Below are 22,706 nucleotides of genomic sequence, written 5' to 3' on the forward strand. Positions count from 1 at the left end.
TGGGAAGTTCGGATCATTTTACTGACTCGGATCTTTGAGTCTCGTTCAGCAAAATGAACTAATCTTTTCTCTTTCCGTCTCTATGGGACTGACAGGAAGAACAAAAGACTCGGATCTCACCTGTCGATTCAGAATCAGAACCCATATGTTGCGTAATGCGCATGCGCGGTCAACACAAAATGAACGAATCACTCTCTGAGACAACTCGGTAGTCCTGAGTCATATTAAAGATTCGTTCAAAATGAACGAATCATTCATGAACGACACGCAACCAAGATTCAAACATGGATATCCGGCAATTTTTAAAGCGCCGTCAAGACAGCAGCCCTCCTCCTAATGCCAGCAAACGGGCTCGGCTACAAGCCCAAAGTGAGTGAGCTCGGAAAACAGTAACGTTACTAAACTTTATGTTTTTAGGGTTAATTTGGTTCACGGTTAGATTCATGCCACTGACTCAACTAGTCACCTCTTCCTTTTCCCATTAGCCAATGTAGGCCTACAAGTAAAATTCAGGATACATTATTATCAGATAAATAACTGGATGTAATTATATGCATTCTCTGGTATTTAAACCACTGAAAGTTTGTGACAACAAGCTCCCTTTGCTAGTCAGCTAGCTAGTTATTGTTATCGCTACAGCCGTTCGCGGGTACGGTAAACGTTTCTATGGTAATAACAGCGAGTTGGACCAATCAGAGGCGTCGCTGTTAAGCTTAGGACTGTGGGTAGTGTAGTTTTTCTTACAGACCTCTAGCTACAGAAGCAGAAACTTTCGTTTCACAACTCGTGGTCAGTCTACCTCAGATGTTTATGGCTGATAATCTAAATCCTTATGGAGAAAAATCAATGGTAGTTTTACTTCCTGTTTGCGTCTGTAGATTTCTCATAAATTCATCAAAAGTTTACATTCTAAATGCAATCGCAAGCGATCGCTGTCTGCACCCTGTCATCATCAACACAAAGCTCTCGCTCTTCACCAAATTCATCCTTCTGTCGTTAGTCTGCACCTGCCTCATTAGCAATTGGCAAAAACTGTAATCGACAACTATTTTGATAATCGATTTGTCGGCTTGAGTAATTTTTTAAGACAAAAGTAAAATTCTTTGATTCCAGCTTGTTTAATGTGAATATGTTCTAGTGTGTTCTCTCATATGTGACAGTAAACTGAGTTATGGACAAAACGAGACATTTGAGGACGTCATCCTGGGCTTTTGGGAAACACTGATCCACATTTTTCGGACATATTATAGACCAAACAACTAATCAATTACTTGAGAAAATATTCAACAGACAACTATGAAAATAATCCCAAATCTAATCATTATGTACAAGTGCATTGCATTGGAACCCCTGGATATAAGCCTCCCCTCTCTATCTCTCTTAAATATTTTTGTTCTCTCTGAGAACAATAGCTATCATCAGGATACGCTATACACCGGTAGGCAGTGGCCCACCTTACTGTGACCACGATGCGGTCACCCAGAATTTATAGTTTACCCACCTCTTTTTTTACCACTACACCTCTGGGTATAGGCCTATAGTTTTTTAATGGATAATATATTAATATAATATTCCATACATTATAATAATTATTTTTTTAGACAGGTTAATTAATAGATTGTAGCCTAATAAATGTTACAATTAATTTATAATTAAGCTAAGCTATATTAATCATACATAATAAATAATCCTGTCATATAAAGTTTGACATTTAAAAAATTGTTTAGATAAAAATGGGACAAATAATTACATAATATACTTTGAACTGTGCGAGCAGGTTTGGGGTGGTTCCCCAGCCACTACGACCATCGCCTCCGGCATCGAGACCAACGAACTGGAGGATTCCATTTCTCCTTCCCCACGGTTCGCCCAGGTCGGATCCAAAACCGGTGACTCCGACGTTGGCAGGCAATGTACCGGCGTCTTGGAAGGGAAAGCTGCTGTAAAAATGCTGACCTTCGTGTACTTTGCCTCTGCTCTTCGATATAGTACAGCAGTTGTGTTTGCAAATGCAAACAGGCCAAAAGCGTTTGCACAAAAGTAAAAATAAGTACCACCTTAACAGCATCCATGATCAAACAAACTCTAAACATAGGGCGCTCACATGACGTAAGCATTTTCTGGCGCATAATGTGATGTTTGAGAACCTAAAACCCCGTTTCTCCCAGTTGACACGGCAACACATAACCGGCGTTTTCAGAAATCTCCACTTTGGCTGGAATTTTTAGAAATAACCGTTTTCTGGGATAAAAACTGTGTTTTCGTGTAAATGACAGGCCAAAACGCAGGGAAATATCTGCGTATATCTCGTGTAAACGGGGCATAAAAATAATAAGGAAGTGCTAATAAGCGATAGAGTAGATTTGAGAAATAAGTGAGTATTTACCAATCCACAAGTTCACTAAAACTATCTACTGCGCATGCGTATATGACGTCATCAAAATGTGAATGAAAGCACTGCGCATGTGCGTCCAGTTTGTGTTGGATCTGATCCAGTACAACAGTCATCGTGCTACAGGCTGCAGCGAGGACCTCTTGCTTCACTTTGGGACAGCTGTTGTGTCTGTGATAATGAGGTGCATGTGATCAGTACGATTCTTTCCGGGAAGAGTGAACGAGTAGCAGTTAATTTAGTTTTCATTGAGTTGTCAGAATATCAGGCTGAAGGTTTATTTATTATTATAAGTAAACTGGATTAGAATAGAATAATTGAGCTCATACTTTCACTGATCAAGGCTTTACAGTATGAGCTGATGATCTGGGTTTATTTACATTTACTAACATCATTTACCATTTCTAGAACAAATAACTTTTTTAATGAATGACACATTTTAATGAAAGGTAACTTTAATAGTAATAATAAAAATGATGTAGGTTACATTACAATAAGAACTGAATGACTGAAACAGATCATAAGAAAAAAGCAAAGATACACACTGTCACTCATGACTCACACGTGAGGATTGATTACACACATTTATTCTGAAATGTTATTTCACTGACAGAAGTTCAGCTGTTACATCTCACTGTTACTGGTTTATCATGCAGCTCAAAGCATTATGGGTAGAATCTCTACAGTCTATTCTGATTAATCAACACAGTTTTACTGAGGATCCAGAACAATAAAATCCAAACCCAGGATAGAGCGGTTGAGTGAATGTGGTCTGGACTGTGTGGATGAGGCTCATTGTGTCTCCAGAGACGCTGTAGAAGGACAGAGTTCCTGCACTTGGATCCACATACACTCCTACTCTATAGTGATCTACTCTACCACTGATGGGCTTTACAGGGAGTTTAGTCAGTATGTTATTGTGCCAGAACACATGTCCAGAGAGAGAGCAGATCAAACTCCAGGACTGATCATTACCTCCAAACCCACACTCATTACCCTCTCCCTTCCTGCAGATGCTCTTATATGACACTGATATTAACATTTCACCACTGCACTCAATCTCCCAGTAACAGCGTCCACACACACTCTCACTACACAACACCTGAGGATACACATCAAATCTGTCTGGATGATCAGGATACAGTTGCTTTGTCTCAGTGAGAGTAATCTCTCTGTTCCCCTCAGACAGACGGAGGCCTTTATTCACTGTGTTCAGATCCAGAGTGAGCTTATGATGGGAATCTGATGGAGAGAAAACAAATCAAAATCAGGAATCTGTCTGATCTTTTAATGTTTCTTTCACCTTCTACAGGAAGAACATGAACACACTCAATACGTTTTTTTGCTTGTTTTCTTAGGGTGTTTTCACACCTATAGATTGTTTGTTTTGTTCCAAAACAGGGACTTAATTTGTTACAATGTTGCAGTTTCTTCTTGGTTCAGTCCTCTTTTTACAAGGCAACCTTTCAAAGTGTACAAAAATATGTTCACGCAAGCAAGTACAACTGTCCTCTTATTGATCAGAGTTGTTATTGTGGTTCCAGCTGTTAAATTATATTGGCTACTACATTGGTATTAATACTGCAGCAAATTCAAATGCGCTCTCTTTCTGGATCTCCCAGTACCGTCTAGAAGGTAAACTGTGTCAAGACACACACAAACACTATACGAATGTTATAATGCAGCTATAGAGCAGGAATCAAGGCTTCATCAGGACATCATTCTCGCATGGAGAAGCGCAATTACACAACAATTTAAGATGAAGAGGAGCTCTTTTGGTTTTCAACTGTGATAACTAATGTGCTCACTCACAGAATCAGACATTACTGTTTTTTATATAGCACATTTCCTGTTATGAATTATAATACCATTTGGTTCATTGGGTCAGATTGTTTTCACACCTCAAGCGATCCCCTCTAAAGTTAATTTGCAATCGGGCTGAGACCACCTTATTCAGGCGGTCTCAGAACGTTTGTTTTGATGTGGATCTGAGCGCGATTGCCATGTTCACATATGCCTAAACGAACCAAATCAAGGAAGAAAATGCACCAGGTTCTGAAACAAACGCTCAGGTGTGAAAGCACCGATAGTAACTTACATTGTAGGAAGTCGTTCCTGGTCCTGGGAACAATGTTGCTGAAAGTGACTGTGGAAATCAACAGACATGAAAGAGTGTGATTATCATGTCAAGAGAAAATGATCCGTGCATCCGTTCCTAAGACATTTATTTTTTTATCATTTCTCAACATCTCTTTTTTTTATTTCAATTTTTTTATAGTTTTATTTTCATTATGATACATGAAAGAAAACATATACACATAACATTACGGTCATAATTTTTCTTTTACAAAACTAAAAGTATATAACAGGAAAGAAAAGGAAAAAACAACACCATTAACAACAAAAATACACAACTCAGACCTAATTTATTTAGCTGTCAAATTTTGAAGATATATCAGTATTTAGCATGTGAAGTTTTTGAGGAGTATAATATGTTTGATGCGTAATATTAAATTGGATTTGTCTATGTTTGGTGGATATTAAAATAGTCTGCATTCTTTCCATAACACACTCCCACTCTACCAGATCATACAGTGGCAAGAAAAAGTATGTGAACCTTTTGGAATTTCATGGTTTTCTGAATAAATTTGTCATACAATGTGATCTGATCTTCATCTAAGTCAAGGGTATTGACAAACATAATGTGTCTAAAAATAATTACACAAAACAATTCTGATCTTTCATGTATTTGTTGAGAACAACCAAAAAACCTCAGTGTTTCTGGAAGTGGACCCTTGAGTTAATGACCTCAAAAAAGCTAATTGGAGCCAGGTTTTAGCACATCTGGAGTCTCGTTGGTGTGGACTACAGCTACTTTGACTGATAAAAACCCCTCAAACTTTTGGAGTTTGCTCTGCACAAGAAGAACAGGCTTATGTGAGCCATGCCTTGCCAAAAAGAGCTTTCAGAGGAGCTATGATCAAGAATTGTTGCTTTACACCTTTTGGAGCAGCCAAGTCAGAGCCCAGACCTCAACCCAATAGAGATGCTACAATATGTTGACAGAAGTTGTGGAATTCATGTGTTGTGTGATATCTCTGCGCCCAAGTAGCAGTGCTTTGCCTGTGCTTCCCCATAATATAGTCCCAAGTCAATATCTGCCTAGGAAATCACCTAGTCTTAATCTGCATCGCTATTTGTACTCGTTGTAAAATACGCAGGCCACAAGAAGTAATTAGGTGTTGTTTTTTTTAAATATATATATATGTAATAGTCTTCTAATATAATCAGAGCCTTTTCTATTCTTAACAAATCCTGTCTGATCTGGGTGTATTATTTTGGGTATTACAGTTTCAAGTCTTAGGGCAAGCTATTTGGTCAACTTCATAGTCAGCTTTAAGGAAACTTAAAGGTCTATAAGATTCATATTTCCCCTGGTTTAGGAAGTAGTGTTATTGTAGACAATTCCAGGGAGTGTGGAAGTGAGCCTCTTTCAAGTTTAACTCTTTCCCCACCAGCGTTTTAAAAAAAGGTTGCCAGCCACCGCCAGCGTTTTTTTTTTTACCATTTTCACAAAAATGTATAGCCCATGGAATATTTTGTTTTATGAATGTCTGAGCATGCAATATATCTGTGGCGAGGGAGACGAACGAGAAACATGGGAGGAGCGAGAGGAGACCGGTGCGTGATTGAGAATGAGCGTCACCTTAGAGGCACTGGTCTCAAATCCTCTCATGAGGGAGCTCGGAGGCATATAAGGACAAGCTACTCAAGTGAAGGACGAGAGAGGACCAGGCCTGGATGTTATGTTGTTATGTGAGTGCGTGGCAGCCGTCCGTGAGGGGCTTGCCCCGGTTTACTTTCATTTTGTTTATTTGATTAAAGTTGTTTAAATATTCGCCAGTTCCCGCCTCCTTCCCATACGAACATACTTCATTACAATATCAAAAGAAAGAGCTGACCCTCTTCACACAAAAAACAAAAAAAAAATCTGTTTTATTCTACCATCATGCATTCTTTTTTTATCAACACTTGAATATGGGTAAGTTTCATAAAAAAAGCTACATTTCTTAACAAAAAGTTGAGAAAATCTAGTTTTTGTGAAACTGTATCCAGATCAGATATAGAGCGATGATCAAACACAGATGGAGGAGATAGAGTCCATCAACACCCCTAATGCTTGCACAGTCCTAGAGCTCATCCTGGGTCGACATTTTATTCAGTAACATGAGTAACATCGCGTCTATCTGTCCTAAAATGTGCATACAGTCGTTTCTGCTCAACATCAGCAGACTCACATCTCTTTAGAGATAAACCTCACGCACGCCGAAGCTCGGCCTTCAACATCCCCGACCCCCAGTACTGCATCTGGCCCACAGCGGAGGCACCAAACGCGGCGCGAGATTAAGCAGACGGGGGGTAAGCGTGAGCATATCCGGGCTAGCCAGCTTTCTCCACAATAAACTGGATTACATTCGATTACTGCTGTTGTCTTTGTTTGCGCTGTGTAACGTTACTCAATGCGCGTCACTGACACTTTTCATATGATTGGAACATATCTAAAACTAATGCTATTATCAACACTTACTCGTAACTCGTTCATCTCGACAGCTGTAATGGTACTTTGCATGTGTTACAAAGTTGGTAGAATAATGATGAAGACGGACTCGGTGTGACTGGGACTCGTGTTTATTCAGAACTCTCAGATACAAACACAATAAACTCGCGCTGACAGCACAGCGCTCTCACAAATCAGTAGTTACTATAAATAACTTTGTTAGCAATCGCTCAGTCTCTGGTACATTAGTGATGTCCGGTTCGCGAACGATCTTTCTTTTGAACTGGTTCTTTTTAGTGAACCGAATCAGTTCACCAAATCGGACTGAATCGTTCTAAACGGTTCGCATCTCGAGTCAGCGCTGATCCATAATTTACTAAAGTTACTAACTTTCTGACATGAGTGACAGTCCCTCCGACTAGAAATAGACGAATAACCTGAAGTATATGCTGTAACTACAACAGTTCGATGAACTGATGAGAAGTGAACTCCGGTCCATCCGTCTCTCTGGCAGCAGCTCGTGCGTCGTAGACCACGTTAAACCACGCCCCCTCCGCTCATTTCAAATGCAAAGATGTCAGCCAATCACAACAGTGGGCGTTTTTACTGAAGTCTCACAGCAGACACGCCTCTTGAAACACGGCATTCAGCCACAGGGCAAACATCAGTATTGAAAAAATGCCTTTTATTTCTAAATTATGACATTTTATGATGTAAAAATCATACTAACAATATAAGTACACCTCAGGAAACATTATAAAATAATAGAAAAATGCCATGCCATGGGACCTTTAAAATACTTAATTGGAAAGCTGTCTGGTCCAGGAGCCTTATTATTTTCTCCTAAGACATTCCTAATATGATCTTCTACATGATGGAGGATGATTTCTGAGAGCAGATGAATCTCCAGGACTTTACCTCTGTCAGAGATCTTCTTCAGCTCCTCTTTGCAGAAATCCTCCAGTTTGTCTCTCAGCTGACGGACAGATTCTCTCACTCCATCAAAAGAGGAGAGAGAACTGAAGGGATTGTCATTGACGTCTGTAGATTCAGGAGGAGCTGAGAGAGATGGGAAACTCTACAGAAAACAGAAATCAAAGCTCATCACCTTGAAAGATTCTGGAATCTCCTGCCACTTTAATATATATATTATATATATATATATACATATATATATATATATCCTACTTAAATTCGAAGTCAAAGCCTCAATCAATATTCATCCTCCTATACAATTATTATGATTTTAATGATTCTTTCCAGTTATGATTTTGCTTAAATCAAGAGGACCAATGATTGTTTCTTCCTTTATATTTTCTAAAGTTTGTATTTGGTCTCTGAGTGGTGCCGGGTCTTTCATTTTATTTTATTTAAAATTTCCTTTTACTTAAACACTAAAGAATTGGCCTGTCTGTACCTCTCACAGAGAGAAAAGCACATGTTATCAGCAAGTTTTGGTGAAGTGCTTTGTTGATATGTAGTTAAGGCTCTCCAACCTTGGGAGAGCTGTGATGCTAGGGAGCTTTGTGTGTGTGCGTTGCATGATCTGTGCAGGCCCAATATTGAAGATGGACATTTTCTGCACACGACACCAGACCTGAAGACGCCTTTCTGCAACCTCCGAGGTCAACAATGATCTAATTCTAGTGATGGGGCGACAACTAGTCTACCTAGTTTAGTGATATGCTCTGCTATCTATCCTTGTGTGGAAATTTACCGTGACTCTGCATTTTCTCTGAGCCAATCAGAATCATTCAACTTGCAGTAAGGACGTGGTTAGACCTTGAAAACAGTATAACTGTTCAGAAATTGTATGTACGAAAGGTGGAGGCGGGGTAGACTGGTAGAGCGAGCGCGGCCTACGAACTCCTTGTGAGACTTGAAGCTGGCTTCTGCTGATCAAACTATTCTTCAGTAAATTTTTCTTGAATTAATCTAACTCCTGACTCTTGGTCTTCATTTTTCTCTACTGGTCCTGGGTCCTAAGCTGTTACCCCAACTACCTCCACACTTCAGTCAATAACCTAGCCTGGATGCCAGCCGAACTTAGCCCCGCCCACAACATTTTTACTTGGGCAGTTCGGTCTGGACTTGCTCAATAGAGAAGTAATTATGCCCGAACAGAAACTGTTCGGACCAATGAAATTGTCAGGGCGGGCTTTAGACGATGATTGACAGATGATAAACAGTAACGTAATCATCCACGTCATCAAAGAGCGCTTGGGTTGAATTTGTTCTAATCCTAACGGAGAACTTGTTCGTATATGCATTCACCTTTACTATTTCTCCAGGAAATGATGATCGTGTTGGTAAGTACTCTGTGTATCCTTAAATTCTTTTTTTACAACACCGGCAAAGTTCGTTTACACTCATCTTTTTCTTCTAACGTTAGTCCAGCGTGCGTGCAGACAGGGTTGCCAAGTTTTTACAACAAAACCCGCCCAATTGCTAACGTTCCTCAAAACTAGCCAAAACAAGCCCAATAGCTTTCCAAGGGGGTTCTCCGGGGAAAAAAAGGCATTTGGGGGGTAAAATATGTGTTATTTTGGCAGGGCTGGCAGCTAAAATTCACATTCCTGGGTCTGTATATCACATAATTGGGGTCGCTTCAACCCGCGGACTTGGCAACACAGTGCAGTTGAGTTCTGTTGACATTTGACAACTAACGTTATGCGTCGCTCGGTCGCTCCGCTGCTCTGATTGGTTGTAGGTCTATCCAATTGAGGTCTTTCCTGGTTCGGTTGAAACACGCCCCATAATCACAGCCCAACGGAGCAGAATCAGACTCATATTCTGACTAGAATTGAGTATGACGACGTCAGGCTATCAATAACCTGCACTACTATCAGATTTGATCTTTAGTAACTCTCCTCAATCCAGCACTTTCACAGCATCAGCTTCACTCTTCTCATATTCTTTATATCATGTTAGAGCAATACAAGGCTGTAACTATGTATTGAACATTGGTGGGGCCCAATGGAAGTTTTTTTGTTTCGTTTTTTGAGGGGGGATGGGTGGTCTTCTTATTTAAAGAAATTAAAGGAACACTCCACTTTTTTTTGAAAATAGGCTCATTTTACAAGTCCCCTAGAGTTAAATAGTTGAGTTTTACCGTTTTTGAATCCATTCAGCCGATCTTTGTATCTGGCGGTAGCACTTTTAGCATAGCTTAGCATCAGTGTTGGGAATAACGGCGTTATAGATAAACGGCGTTACTAACGGAATTACTTTTTTCAGTAACGAGTAATCAAACGAATTACTGTTTCTTCCGTTACAACGCCGTTAGCGTTACTGAGGAAAAAAATGCGGCGTTACTATAATTGAGCTCATTGAAGCGGTTTTCATCCGAACAGGCTCTCTGTCAGTCGGACCTGCAACGCGCGCGCGCGTGTGTGTGTGTGTGTGTGTGTGTGCGCGCGCCAGCCATGCGTGTTGGGGGTTGGGTTGGGTGGTACACATAACTGATGATGATTGGTGGGTTGGAGACAAGGTTGAGGTTGATGGGTTGAGTTCACACACACACCTATGACGCACACGCATATGGACAGTCAGCGATGGCAGTCCAACGACTTCAAAGGTAGCTTCGCAAACTGAAAGTATAAACGCTACTTTTCCCTCGTTGAGGTGAAAGGTAAGAATGTTTATGTAACGTGCAGCTTATGCCCAGGAAGAAAGAGTCTCTCCACGTCGGTGGCAAGTAATTCTATTTCTAATCTAATGAAGCCTCACGTCATCACAGCCACAACATTAGTGGCTAAAAACCCAGGTGATAACGTGAGCTCCACTACCAGATGAGTAGTAAAGAAGTACTGATACTATTTACACAATATTTACACTATAGTAGGTCTACTGATAATATTTACACAATATGTACACTATAGTAGGTCTACTGATAATATTTACAATAATATATTGAATTTGATAGGTGTCTCTCACATTGTCCCACAGCAACATTACAATAGTGTACATTAATGTACAATGTTTTATAATAATAATTTATTCTATTTAGTGTCCAATTCATTCATTTAACATATTTAATATTGGGGGCATCCAAGTTATTTGACATATTTGAACATTTGAAGAAAAAAAAAAGTAACACATTAGTTACTTTCCCTGGTAATTAGTTACTTTTATAATGATGTAACTCAGTTACTAACTCAGTTACTATTTGTAAGAAGTAACTAGTAACTATAACTAATTACTTTTTTAAAGTAACGTGCCCAACACTGCTTAGCATACATCATTGATTCTGATCAGTCCATTAGCATCTCATTCAAAAAATGACCAAAGACACTTTCAATATTTTTCCTATTTAAAACTTGACTCTTCTACAGTTACATCGTGTGCTAAGACCAACTGAAAATGAAAAGTTGCAATTTTATACACCTATATGGCTAGGAACTACTTTCTCATTCATTCCTGCGTAATAGTCGCGGATACAAAACTCAACTATTTAACTCTAGGGGACAAAAAAAGTGGAGTGTTCCTTTAAGTAATTAGAGGATTAAAAAGGATTTAAGGGAATAAAGAATTAAGAATGGTAAAAGTAGTTCCTAGTCTATAATTATATATTTATGAAGTAATCCATTTTAACTCTTTGCAAATAATATATTATTTCAAAAATATGGACACATTTACTCTTGTTTTTTTTGTCTAATATGTCAAAATGTAAAATAAATAGCATTTTCAATTCAAAATAGCAAAATTACATGAAAAAAGTTAAGTAGTTTGCATCACTGTGTTATTGTGGGTCGTTAAACATATCCATTATAAAACAGTTGTCAAATATTAAATCTCTAGCTATATCTTTTCATCCACATTTAATTACCTTTATTTAACCAAGAGAAAAAACTCACTGAGATTAAAATCTCTTTTACAGGAGTGTCCTGGCCAAGATAGTCAGCTGAGTTTGCATGTACAGTTATACATTAAGTTACATATAGACATAAAACATACAACCAATTAAAAACAATTACACACCATTAATTTACTCTCAAAATTATGTAGTAAAATTTTGAAATAACTACATGTCACCAGTTCTTTTAGTTTCAACTCAGTCTGGAGATAATTCCAAGCTGAGGTTGCGGCATATTTGAAAGACGTTTTACCAAGCTCAGTTCTGGCAAAGGGCACACAAAGATTATAATTTGATTCAGAACATAATGTATAATTGCCTTGTAGTTTCCGTTTAACCAAACAACAAAGATACGTTGGCAGATAACCCAATATAGCTTTGTAGATCAGCAAATACCAATGCATTTTTCTTCGGATGTTCAGCGATGGCCAAGCAACCCTTTTGTATAAATCACAATGGTGTGTTGAAAATGTACAATCAGTAATAAATCTCAGAGCACCATGGTACAAAGCATCCAAAGAGACGAGAAGATAAGAAGGAGCATGCTGGTCCCCATAATCTATAACTGGTAAAAAGGTAGCAGACACTAATTTCTTCCTCACATTGAATGAGAAGCATGACTTGTTTCTAAAATAAAATCCTAATTTTTTCTTGAGTTTTTGTCTCAAGTATTTGAGACAACTACTTGAGGCCGTAGTGGTACTGTGCCCTTTACGGAATCCAGATTGATTAATTGTCAGAATATTATGATTATTTAGATACTGTGTCAATTGCTCACTAATTAATTTTTCCAACAACTTTGAGACAATACATAGCTTGGATATCGGTCTGTAATTATCCGTTAAAGACGGATCGCCCCCTTTTAACAGAGGAACTACAAAAGCTGACTTCCAAATCCGTTGCATTTTGTTAGTTAATAGAGAAAAATTAAATAAATATGCTAACGGAGAAGAAATAAAATCAGCCGCTAATTTTAAAAACAATAAGGACAATTGTACAATAAACAATAATAACAACACACACTTTCACTGTAAAAAAAACAACAAAAAAACAACAACCCTCAAGACCCCCTCAATGCCTATGGGGGTTACGGCCCTAGAGCTATATGTGAAGTTTTGAACTTTTGCTATCTGGATGCTCAATATATCTTTCAGAAAAATGTTTCCCAAGAGATTTCCAGAGCTGAACTGCATTTCTGTCTCTTTTAACAGAAGATGAGAGCCTGACTGATTATTATATAAAAAACCGAACACACTTCAGTCAACGGCTCATTCTGCGAGACACGACCAACTGCAGAACCTCAGACTGCTCTGAGTGACGTATATGGGTTCTGCGGTTCTGCAGTTGGTTAATATTGCATTCTGCTCTCATGAAATGTTTCTCTGTGGGTCCCTTGTAGAGTCCTGCATTTCAGCCAGAGCCCGATGGGCCCCGACTTATTTACTTCCCTAGGGCCGGGCTTCGGGAAAATTTTTACGTCACACCTCACACGAGCCTGTTTAAGGCTTATCCTTCTTATATTAATTAATTAAAAGAAATTATGAGATATGCTGCGGTGGTGGAAACAACACGAGACCATGCTACCGTGACCGTCAAGACTGGACGGTCCCGCCAGCATCAGTGAGCGTTCCTTCAACGCAGCTGGAAGAGTTATGGTCTTTTTACAACACTTAACGTTTTCTCTTATCAGATATCTATGCGATCGTGAAAAGACCACCAAAATTCTTTTGAGATGGATTTAAATTTATAGGATTTATAGGCTATATGACAGATATGATGGCGCTATGCAACATGTGTCACAGCAAATGAGTAAAGCAAGTCAACACGCAAACTGCTGCAAGTGAAACTGAGGGTGCTTTCACACTTGGTTCGATTGCCTGGACCGAACCCGGGTTCGATTGCTCCTCCTCCCCCGCTGGACTGTGTTCATATTATATTATTTGGTTCCGAACAGGGGTGCGTTTGCGTCATCAAAGCAGCAGCTGTTTACCCGGTTGCTTAGTAACGACAGCGAGCGTGAAGGCGGCGAAATGCATAGTGTTGCTCACCTCACTTTTATATTTTAGTTTTTTAACCGTTGGTTTTGTTTCTAAAGCTTCAGTACGTAATGGCACTTGCGTCTATATGCCGCAAATGTACTGCAAATGCTCTAAAAAACGCTGAAGACGAGCAGAAATGAGATTTACAGCTCTCTGCTTGCAGTATGTCAGTCATGCGCGTCAGGAAAATGAGTGAAATACACACAAACACACATTTTTATCAAATCATACGTCATTAATAGCGGTTCACTTCCGCGCTTTAGTACGATTGCGTTCACATCAGCAGCGAACCGTACCGGAGTTCACATGAACCGTAGACCACCCTTTTTAAGCGGACTCTGGTACGGTACGCGGGTGCGCACCCGAGTTCGGAAGACCGCGTTCACATCATCCAAACGTAGCGAACTCTGACGTCAATCGAACCCGGGTGCGCACCAAAACTGCTAGTGTGAAAGCACCCTAAAAGTCAGTCTTAGATGCTCAAAAACACAATCATCTTCATTAAAACTAATGAGACTAAATGCTCTTAACACTGCTTAGCTCGCTCTTTCTCCTATTGCGGTCTTTGATTTTGAAATGAGCTGATGAATAAAATGCAGCTCATATCTGTTGCTTTCGTTGATGTGAACTCCATTAAATTTGCATATAGCATGAACATTGAAGATAGGATTTATATTAACTTTGCAGAGAGGTTTAAGGTAAGACAACCTAAATGTTATTTGTTTTAATTTTGTTTATTAGTTTAGATTGTATAGGCCGTTTCATTTGCGAGCGCAGTTGTGAGCAGCATCAGCCTGCTTCAACTTGACAAAAATGCCTTTTTACTGTGGTGGTGATAGTAAACATTTAAACTAACATTGTGATATGTTTGAAGTGTTTTATAAAAAACTTTAATTTAACAAACAAAAAATTGAAGGAAATATAGCTACGTTGACATTAAAAACAAAACTGAACTATTTTAATGGCTGCAACAATATGTAATAGGGAGAATAAATAAAAAAAAACACAGGCTCCAAAGTAATTTGATCCGGCCCTTCAAGTAGCCTAGTGTGAGAAAGACATCAATTTTGTTCAGTCGGACAACGGCCCTACAGTTATGAAGTGATGCGCGTCTGGTCCTTGCAGCAAGATCTGCAGTCGAAGAGCATGAGTCACGTGATGAGTGTAAAGAATATAACTTGAGAAGACATTTTAAGACTAGCCATGCTAACTTTGGGCTCAGATGCTCGGCAGCAAAACATTTTGGGCCTATCTTCGTGCTATGAAAAATTACGTCTTACCCTGAATGGAGCTTGTACAGAACAAGAGAGAGCTACGTCAGCATCCTTGCGAGTGGCGTGGATATTAGGGAAAAAGTAAAGGCCATTTACCGATCAGAAAGAGGAGGCGGTTACAGACAAGAAAACCCGAAACTGCTTGCTTGATTCAATCAAGAAAATTCCATTAACAGACACCTCAACTATAAGGAGAGTGGCAGCCCTTGCATCGGGGAGGTCTTTGAGACTCTCTTGGACGCACTGAGGAAGGCAATGGTAATGTCTCTTGCAGTAGATGAATCGGCTGTCAACAGTGAAGTTGCACAGTTGTGCCTTTATGTGAGATTTTTGACGGCAAATGCTTTCGGGAGGATCTACTTGGACTGCTTCCTCCTTCGGAGAGACATGACTGGTAAGGTGATATTTAATGCAATTGTTTCATTCTTTGAGGAGAACAAGCTGGATTTGGGACATATTAAAGGTCCCATGGCATGGCATTTTTCTATTATTTTATAATGTTTCCTGAGGTGTACTTATATTGTTAGTATGATTTTTACATCAAAAATATGTCATAATTTAGAAATAAAAGGCATTTTTTCTATACTGTTATTACCCCTCTGGCTGAATGCCCTGTTTCAAGGGGCGTGTCTGCTGCGAGACTTCAGTGAAAATGCCCACTGTTGTTATTGGCTGACATCTTTGCATTTGAAATGAGTGTTAGATTATGTTGTGGAGGGGGCGTGGTTTAGCGAGGCACTGCATGCATGAGAGAGAGAGACTGACTGGGCACTCATGAACCACGGAGAGCTGGAGGACGTTTTATTGTAACAGACTTCATTGTAATATATCTTAAAATTTGTTTTTGTGTACATTTTTTACATTTCTGTGCGTTTAAATAGGTTTTAGGTCTGTATTATCTGTGTAAATAAGTAGGGACTTTTATTTTGACAGGTTTTGCAGTCTACGGAGCGATATAAATAAAGAGAGAGCGCTAGTGAGAGCTCGCGGTTCATCATTCAGTGGGTTTAAGCTGATTTAAAATTTACAGTTTGTTTAGCACCCCCCGAAAAACAATAGGTGTGTATGTGCTTGTTTACTGTCATTTGTAATGAGTATGTTTGTGTATCTCGCTGTATTGTTTGTTATTGATAATGCTATGGAGAGAGAGTTTGTTTACGAGATTTTAATGCGCACTTATTTTTTGGATCGGAGAGTTCTGAATAAACAGTCCCAGTCATGTCGACTCTCTGTCTTCCACCTTTGTAACACATGTAATGTACCATTACAGACGTCGAGATGAACGAATCGTCAAAGTGTTGATTATAGTATTATTTTATGATCTATTCCTATCACATGAAAAGCTGCAGTGATGAGCATTGAGTACACAAGCAGTCTGTTGATCAGTGAATGCAGTGATCTCGTCATTGCAGTGCATTTTCTCTCACAAAATGCTTTCACCACAACAAACAGCAAACACGACATCGACATGAATACAGTAGCTTTGTGCAGCATAACAGTGTCATCCAGACATTATAAAGAGTGTTCTTATATTTATTTATTTTTATTTTTTTTTATGTCTGTTGTACTTCCCTACATGCTCCTTTATTCAAATATTTTTCCATCCCCACACCCAGTTACACACACACACACACACACACACACACACACACACACACACACACACACACACACACACACACACACACACACACACACACACACACACACACACACACACACACACACAAATCGTACTGGCCATAATGTATGTTTTGTTGGTCTATGTAATTTTCATCTAATTTCTCATTTGTAAATATTCTACTTGTCTGTTTGCATAATAAAAAAAATAAAGAGTGTTCTTTGATCGCTCTCTGTAGTTTAATCACTTAAAAAATGGATTTGTTTCATGCTACTAACAGAAACGATTGTTTTAGTCACTGGCTTGAGTCACTGATGCATTACGCTTAGGGCATCAAGATGGCGATCATTAAACGATCTAGAAAGAAAGTCTGAGTGAACTTGAATGATTAGCTACACATCATTAATGAACACTGTTACTCACTGTTTGTGGCGGTGCTGTCGAATCCATATGGTAAAGTCTGTTTGTAAAGCCTGTGCTGACATAAACTGAATCCATTTTCTCCGAATGCTCTGGGCGGGCAAAGCAGAGGAAGGGGAGGTAACGTTTCCCCATATGACGACATAACAGGAAAATCAAAGCTTTCATTTTCTCAAAGGCAGAGAAGGACAGCCAGAAATCGGTTTACACCTATCTACATTTCTAGCCACTTGGGGACCATATACAAGCTAGGGGAACTCATATTAATGTTAAAAAAAACTCATAAAATGACATTTTCATCTCATGGGACCTTTAACATGCTAGTAACTTATGGTGCATCAGCAATGGGCAGGCGGGACACAGGACTTATCTGCTTGTTTGGTGGCTGTGGCTCCACAGCTCAGATCGCTCAATTGTAGTTTTAATTTTGTCACCTATTTTTAATTTAGTCTTAAGGTGATGATACATAGGCCTGTCACGATAACAAATTTTGCTGGACGATAAATTGTCCAAGAAATTATTGCAATAAACAATAATATTGTCGTTCTGAGACCATTTTCATCTAAAATAATGATAATGGCATAATAATGCAGGTACACCTTTTCAAAGATCAATAAACTTTTATTTCTAAAGACTATTTAACACTGAAAACGGAAAGCATTTTAAATATCCACAATAAATGAACAAAATAACCAAAACAAAAAAGCAATGGACTCTCAGTCTGTTAACAAACAAATGCTCTTGAATAAACAGCTGGAAAACTGCAGCGGATGATTGTGTTTTAGGTTGTGCTGGGAATCGATTAAAAAAAATAACGAATTAATCACATTTTTTCTGTAATTAATCACGATTAATACGTTTTTAATGTTTTGATATTGTAATAATTTCAGTTACTCTCCAAATTAATGTAGAAACAACTTATTGACAGCATATTTTAAATATGTGTTGTATTGTCATATTTTTATGAATGAAGGCCAGTATCACTGATGTCTCTATGAAACATTAATGACGTTACATTACAGTATTACTGAATGCTCCCAATTTCAACATTTATTGGGCTTTAAAAAAAACAAAACATTTAATTTAAGTGAACTTAAAACAATCTTTACATAAACCCATTATAATAAATGTTATATTTACCCGTGCCTTCCCTGTTAGACATAAGCAGAAATGTAATAGTTATCAAACACCTTTCTTAACTGCATAAATAATAAATGAAATATAGATTAATCATCATTAAAGCTACACTTTCCTCTGTTCCTGTTGTTCTGTGATGACCATTAATGACAGGCATCATCAGTGCTGCTGTCACTTTAAGAACGGCCGCTGACGAACATGACGCGGATCTGACGGATTGTCCCGTGCATCTCATTTCCTCACAACTCTTTAAGTTCATTTAAGACGTTATTTAACTCATTTAAGACTCCTAATATGAGAATACTCAAAATTATCTGTGTTGTTGTTATTGTTTGTTCATGAGCAAAAGAGAACTCGATGTGACCAGGAGACGCGAGTCTGTCTGTGCGTCGAGAGAGTGTGTGTGAGGTTGTATGTATGTGTGTGTGTCAGAGTGTCCCTTGATTAGCTGACATGAGACGCAGCCACACAGACAGGACATTGACATACAGCGTGTTCTCTTGTGTCTTGTCACGCTTAGAAGCATTTACATGTATAAGAGCGTGATCATATAATGTAACGCTCGGCAAAAATGCTGGACGCTGGAAATTCTCTCGGCCGGAAAAATTATCGTGCAAATTTTTTTAAATTGTGCGATTAAAAGATTTATTGACTATCGCGACAGGGCTGATGATACATGGGGCAACTTTTTTGAGCAATGTTGCTGGGCAATGTTACAAAGCAATGTGTCACATGTCTGTCTCTGTGCTGCACATGTGGTATTTTGGGTTATTTCTGTCATGTGCGTTCCTGTCTTCAGTCTTGACCCCACCCCCCTTGTTATCTGATTATTGATTAATTTGCCCCACCTGTTGTTCCCCATTACCTCCCTTCTTTGTCCTCTATTTAATCTCCTAGCGTCTTCACGTCATGTTATCATTTGGTATGTCTTGTGTTCCTGATTCCTTGTATGTATTTCATTTAGTTTAGTTTTCCCCCTCATGGGTATTTTGTTTCTGTTTGTTTTATTTTATTATTTAATAAAAACCACCCTTTCTTCTTGCGTTTGAGTGCTCGCCTCTTCACTGCACCAGCAGCTGTGACAGAATGAACCACCCAAACATGAGGACTCAGCATGAGGACCGTGGCTAGGCCACGCATGAATCCATTATCCTTTAATGTACTAAAAACATGTTTAAATCAGTCCATGTGAGTACAGTGGTTCAATATTAATATTATAAAGCGACGAGAATATTTTTTGTGCGCCAACAAATCCTAAATAACGACTTCTATAGTTATAAGTCATACTTTTGTTTTTTTGGCACACCAAAAATATTCTCGTCGCTTTATAATATTAATATTGAACCACTGTACTCACATGGACTGATTTAAACATGTTTTTAGTACATTAATGGATCTTGAGAGTTTAAATTACATTGATGGCTATGCAGGCCTCACTGAGCATTCAAGAGATTTCATTGAGATTTCAACAAAAAATATCTTAATTATGTTCCGAAGATGAACGGAGGTCTTACAGGTGTGGAACGGCATGAGGGTGAGGAATAAATTACATTATTTTCATTTTTGGGTGAACTAACCCTTTAAAAGAGACAATGGACTCTACCATGGCTATTATTAACATTAGTCGTTGCACTTCCAGCTTGCAACACCGCCTTTCCAGCCAGTTGTTGTCAGTTAAGTCTGCTCAATATAATGACTTGCTTATCCACAATGACATTAGATGGCTAAGTAAAGGAAACGCATTTAAACTATTTTGCGAACTAGAGGATGAAATCCTGGCATTTCTCCAAAATTCAAAGCAGAAAAAGGCTCAAACTTTTCTCACGCTTATGGGGAATGGGGAGTTTTCCACTGCCGTTTGCTTTTTGAGTGACATCAGAGAGCAGAGATCAAGTCACGCAACTTGAGGAGAAACTTCACGCATAAAAAAAAAAGAATTACATTGCGCACATCAGGTCAACAAATCACAGATGTGATGACGGCTTTCATAGATGTTTTGAAAACAAACTTTGCTGATAAGTCCTTAGATGACCTATGACAATCATTAAAGGTGGCAGGTTCTGAGATGTTTTGGACACATGAAGTCAGCCTGGAGAAAGTCCCTAATTCAAGGGGTCTCGCCATTTTTGTCCTCACAATGTTTGGCTCTACTTACACCCCTCTGGGCATGATGTGGCTTCCGCAGCGGCCCTCCCGGACACGCTTTCCCAGCGTTATCCAATTGTCTGCTGAGCGGGTCTTGCGGAACAGCAGTGTGACTCTCCCTGCGTGAATTTCCCCACCTGGTTCAGACGGGGTCTGAGGGGCTTTCGCTGGGCGCTGGAAGTGGTAGTGACTGTGGAGTTTTCCAAAGGGATCCCAATTCGTCTGTGATGTCCGACGTACGTCGAACGTGACCGACTGAAAGGGAACGTCTCGGTTACGTATGGTAACCCTCGTTGCCTGAAGGAGGGAACGGAGACGTACGTCCCGTCGCCACAGTTGCTGTACCATCACAGCATGGCCGAGTCACTAGTTCGGCTCCTCAGTGAGAAACAATAGTGCGCTGCTCTCGCTTCCTGTCGCCCCCATCAAAATTCCAGAAATATACATGTATACAAAAATGATATAAAAGTGAAATAAAAATAAAATAGTTTACTCATACGATGTGCTGGCTGTTAGTAAGAGCCTCAGCTTTTAATAAAAACTGGCTTTGATTGGTTAACTATTTTATATGTTCTTCAATATGTTTCATGCGGTTTCATGCGTGAGGGACACCGGACAAATGTATGTCTATCTGAGTCTAAAAATACACAGGCAGCATGTGACCTGAAGCTGGTCTCTAATTGGTTCTTAAAGATCCTCCTCCGGACGCAGGTCGTTGTGTCCCTGGCGAATCAGAATTGGATGCGTGTTATTTTATCCAATCTGATTGGTTCTTGTCACCTGTCATTCAACTTTCCGTTCTTGGCCACTAAAGCGAAAGTGCGAGGGCGACACCGTCACTCCGACTCCGCCAAAACCTTGTTAGGATGATCAGTTTCGTAGAGATGGCAGCAGTTAAACCAAATTCTTTCACAAGGCGTTTGTTGGAAGATCCCGAACCGGACCAACGCGATTTACAAATCCAGCAGCAGGCCAGTGACAGGACGCAGCTGCACTCGGAGCTCCACGCGCTTGTTATGAGAAACGTAAGTGGCTGGCTGGATGTGTTGTTAGCAATGCCCTTTATTGCTTACCCTGTCTTTTATTTCAAAGTGTCGGTACTGAAGTTTTGTGGACAACAACGGGGGGTAAGAGACATCAAATATCTGACTGAATTATGCAAACGTCATGACACTACTGAGATGACTGACTTTAATCAGAGAGTCATAGAGAAATTTGCTGCCCAGAAAGAAAGGAGAGCAAAATGTATGGTCAAGTAGTCAACATGCTAGTCTGTTGTGGCTGTTTTCTTTTGTTTTTAATTTCCTCATTATTCAATTATATGTGGGAAATGAATGTGTAAAAAGATAAAAGTCAAGACACCGTTTTCTCTTTAATGCTTGAATTTAGTCAACATGCATCTTGATACTGCCCCGCCACCCCAAAAATAATTATCATCAGCCGCCACTGGATTGCGGTTGTAGTTTTTATATTTATGAACTTGTTTTGTTATGTGCACTTAAGTCTGTTAAATGAGTTAAATTCTAAATGAGTGCAATGTGGCTCTCTGATTTACCCATTTGAATGTAGAAAAAGCCTAGGCATCTTACAATGCACTGAAGTTATGCAGTTTCAAAATACAACATGAGCATGTTCAAATGTAGGGGGAAAAGGCTACGCTATGGGCTCCTGTATTGATGTTTTGTCATCACTCATATTGCAAGCCATATCTCTCCAGCCCCTCATCTGGCATGCTTTCATAAACTGGCCCCCATGACAAACTAATTGAATAGCCCTGTTCTAGATCTTCTGATCTAGTGTCTTGTTCTTCTAGATCTCTGTTACCTGCAGGAAATGGATGTGATCCTGTGTGTGTGAAAGCTGCTCCAGCTCAGCGTCTCTCCTCCTCAGATCATTGATCTCCTGCTCCAGTCGCTCCAGTCGTCCTTCAGCTCGACTCACTGCAGTCTTTTCCTGATCTCTGATCCGCTGTGTGGCCTCAGAGCGGCTTCTCTCAATGGAGCGGATGAACTCAGTGAAGATCCTCTCACTGTCCTCCACTGCTGTCTGTGCAGAGCGCTGTTAGGACACACATCACAATCACACAGTGGCTTCAGTGAGTCCTTACTGAGGCTTCTCAAACTTCTCTTCTTCTCCAGACTCACCTTATGAGACTCCACAGCCTCTCTCAGCTGCTGCCGATCTATCTCTCTCTGCTGGATTCTCTGCTGGAACCATCTCTGTGTCTTCTTCAGCTGGTGCTAAAGCACAAACCAATGACAGCAG

The 22,706-nt window shown here is 39.5% G+C and overlaps 1 protein-coding gene across 2 annotated transcripts in view; it reads right to left on the bottom strand.

Moving 5' to 3' along the window:
- Window positions 1-2,832: 2,832 nt before the first annotated feature.
- LOC307119982 (tripartite motif-containing protein 16-like) overlaps window positions 2,833-22,706 on the bottom strand; it is a 29,656-nt gene continuing 9,782 nt past the window's right edge. The window contains exons 2-6 of one of the 2 annotated variants that reach the window (XM_079806798.1): window positions 22,586-22,681; window positions 22,266-22,499; window positions 7,869-8,028; window positions 4,491-4,538; window positions 2,833-3,634 (exon numbers count right to left, since the gene is read on the bottom strand). In XM_079806798.1, coding sequence (XP_079662924.1) covers window positions 3,093-3,634; window positions 4,491-4,538; window positions 7,869-8,028; window positions 22,266-22,499; window positions 22,586-22,681 — 1,080 coding nt within the window. In that variant the 3' untranslated portion in view covers window positions 2,833-3,092. The remainder of the gene's footprint in view (window positions 3,635-4,490; window positions 4,539-7,868; window positions 8,029-22,265; window positions 22,500-22,585; window positions 22,682-22,706) is intronic. The other variant, XM_079806799.1, reaches the window with a different exon arrangement.

This window comes from Gobio gobio (assembly GCF_949357685.1).
Source record: "Gobio gobio genome assembly, chromosome: 1".
NCBI classification, from domain to species: domain Eukaryota; kingdom Metazoa; phylum Chordata; class Actinopteri; order Cypriniformes; family Gobionidae; genus Gobio; species Gobio gobio.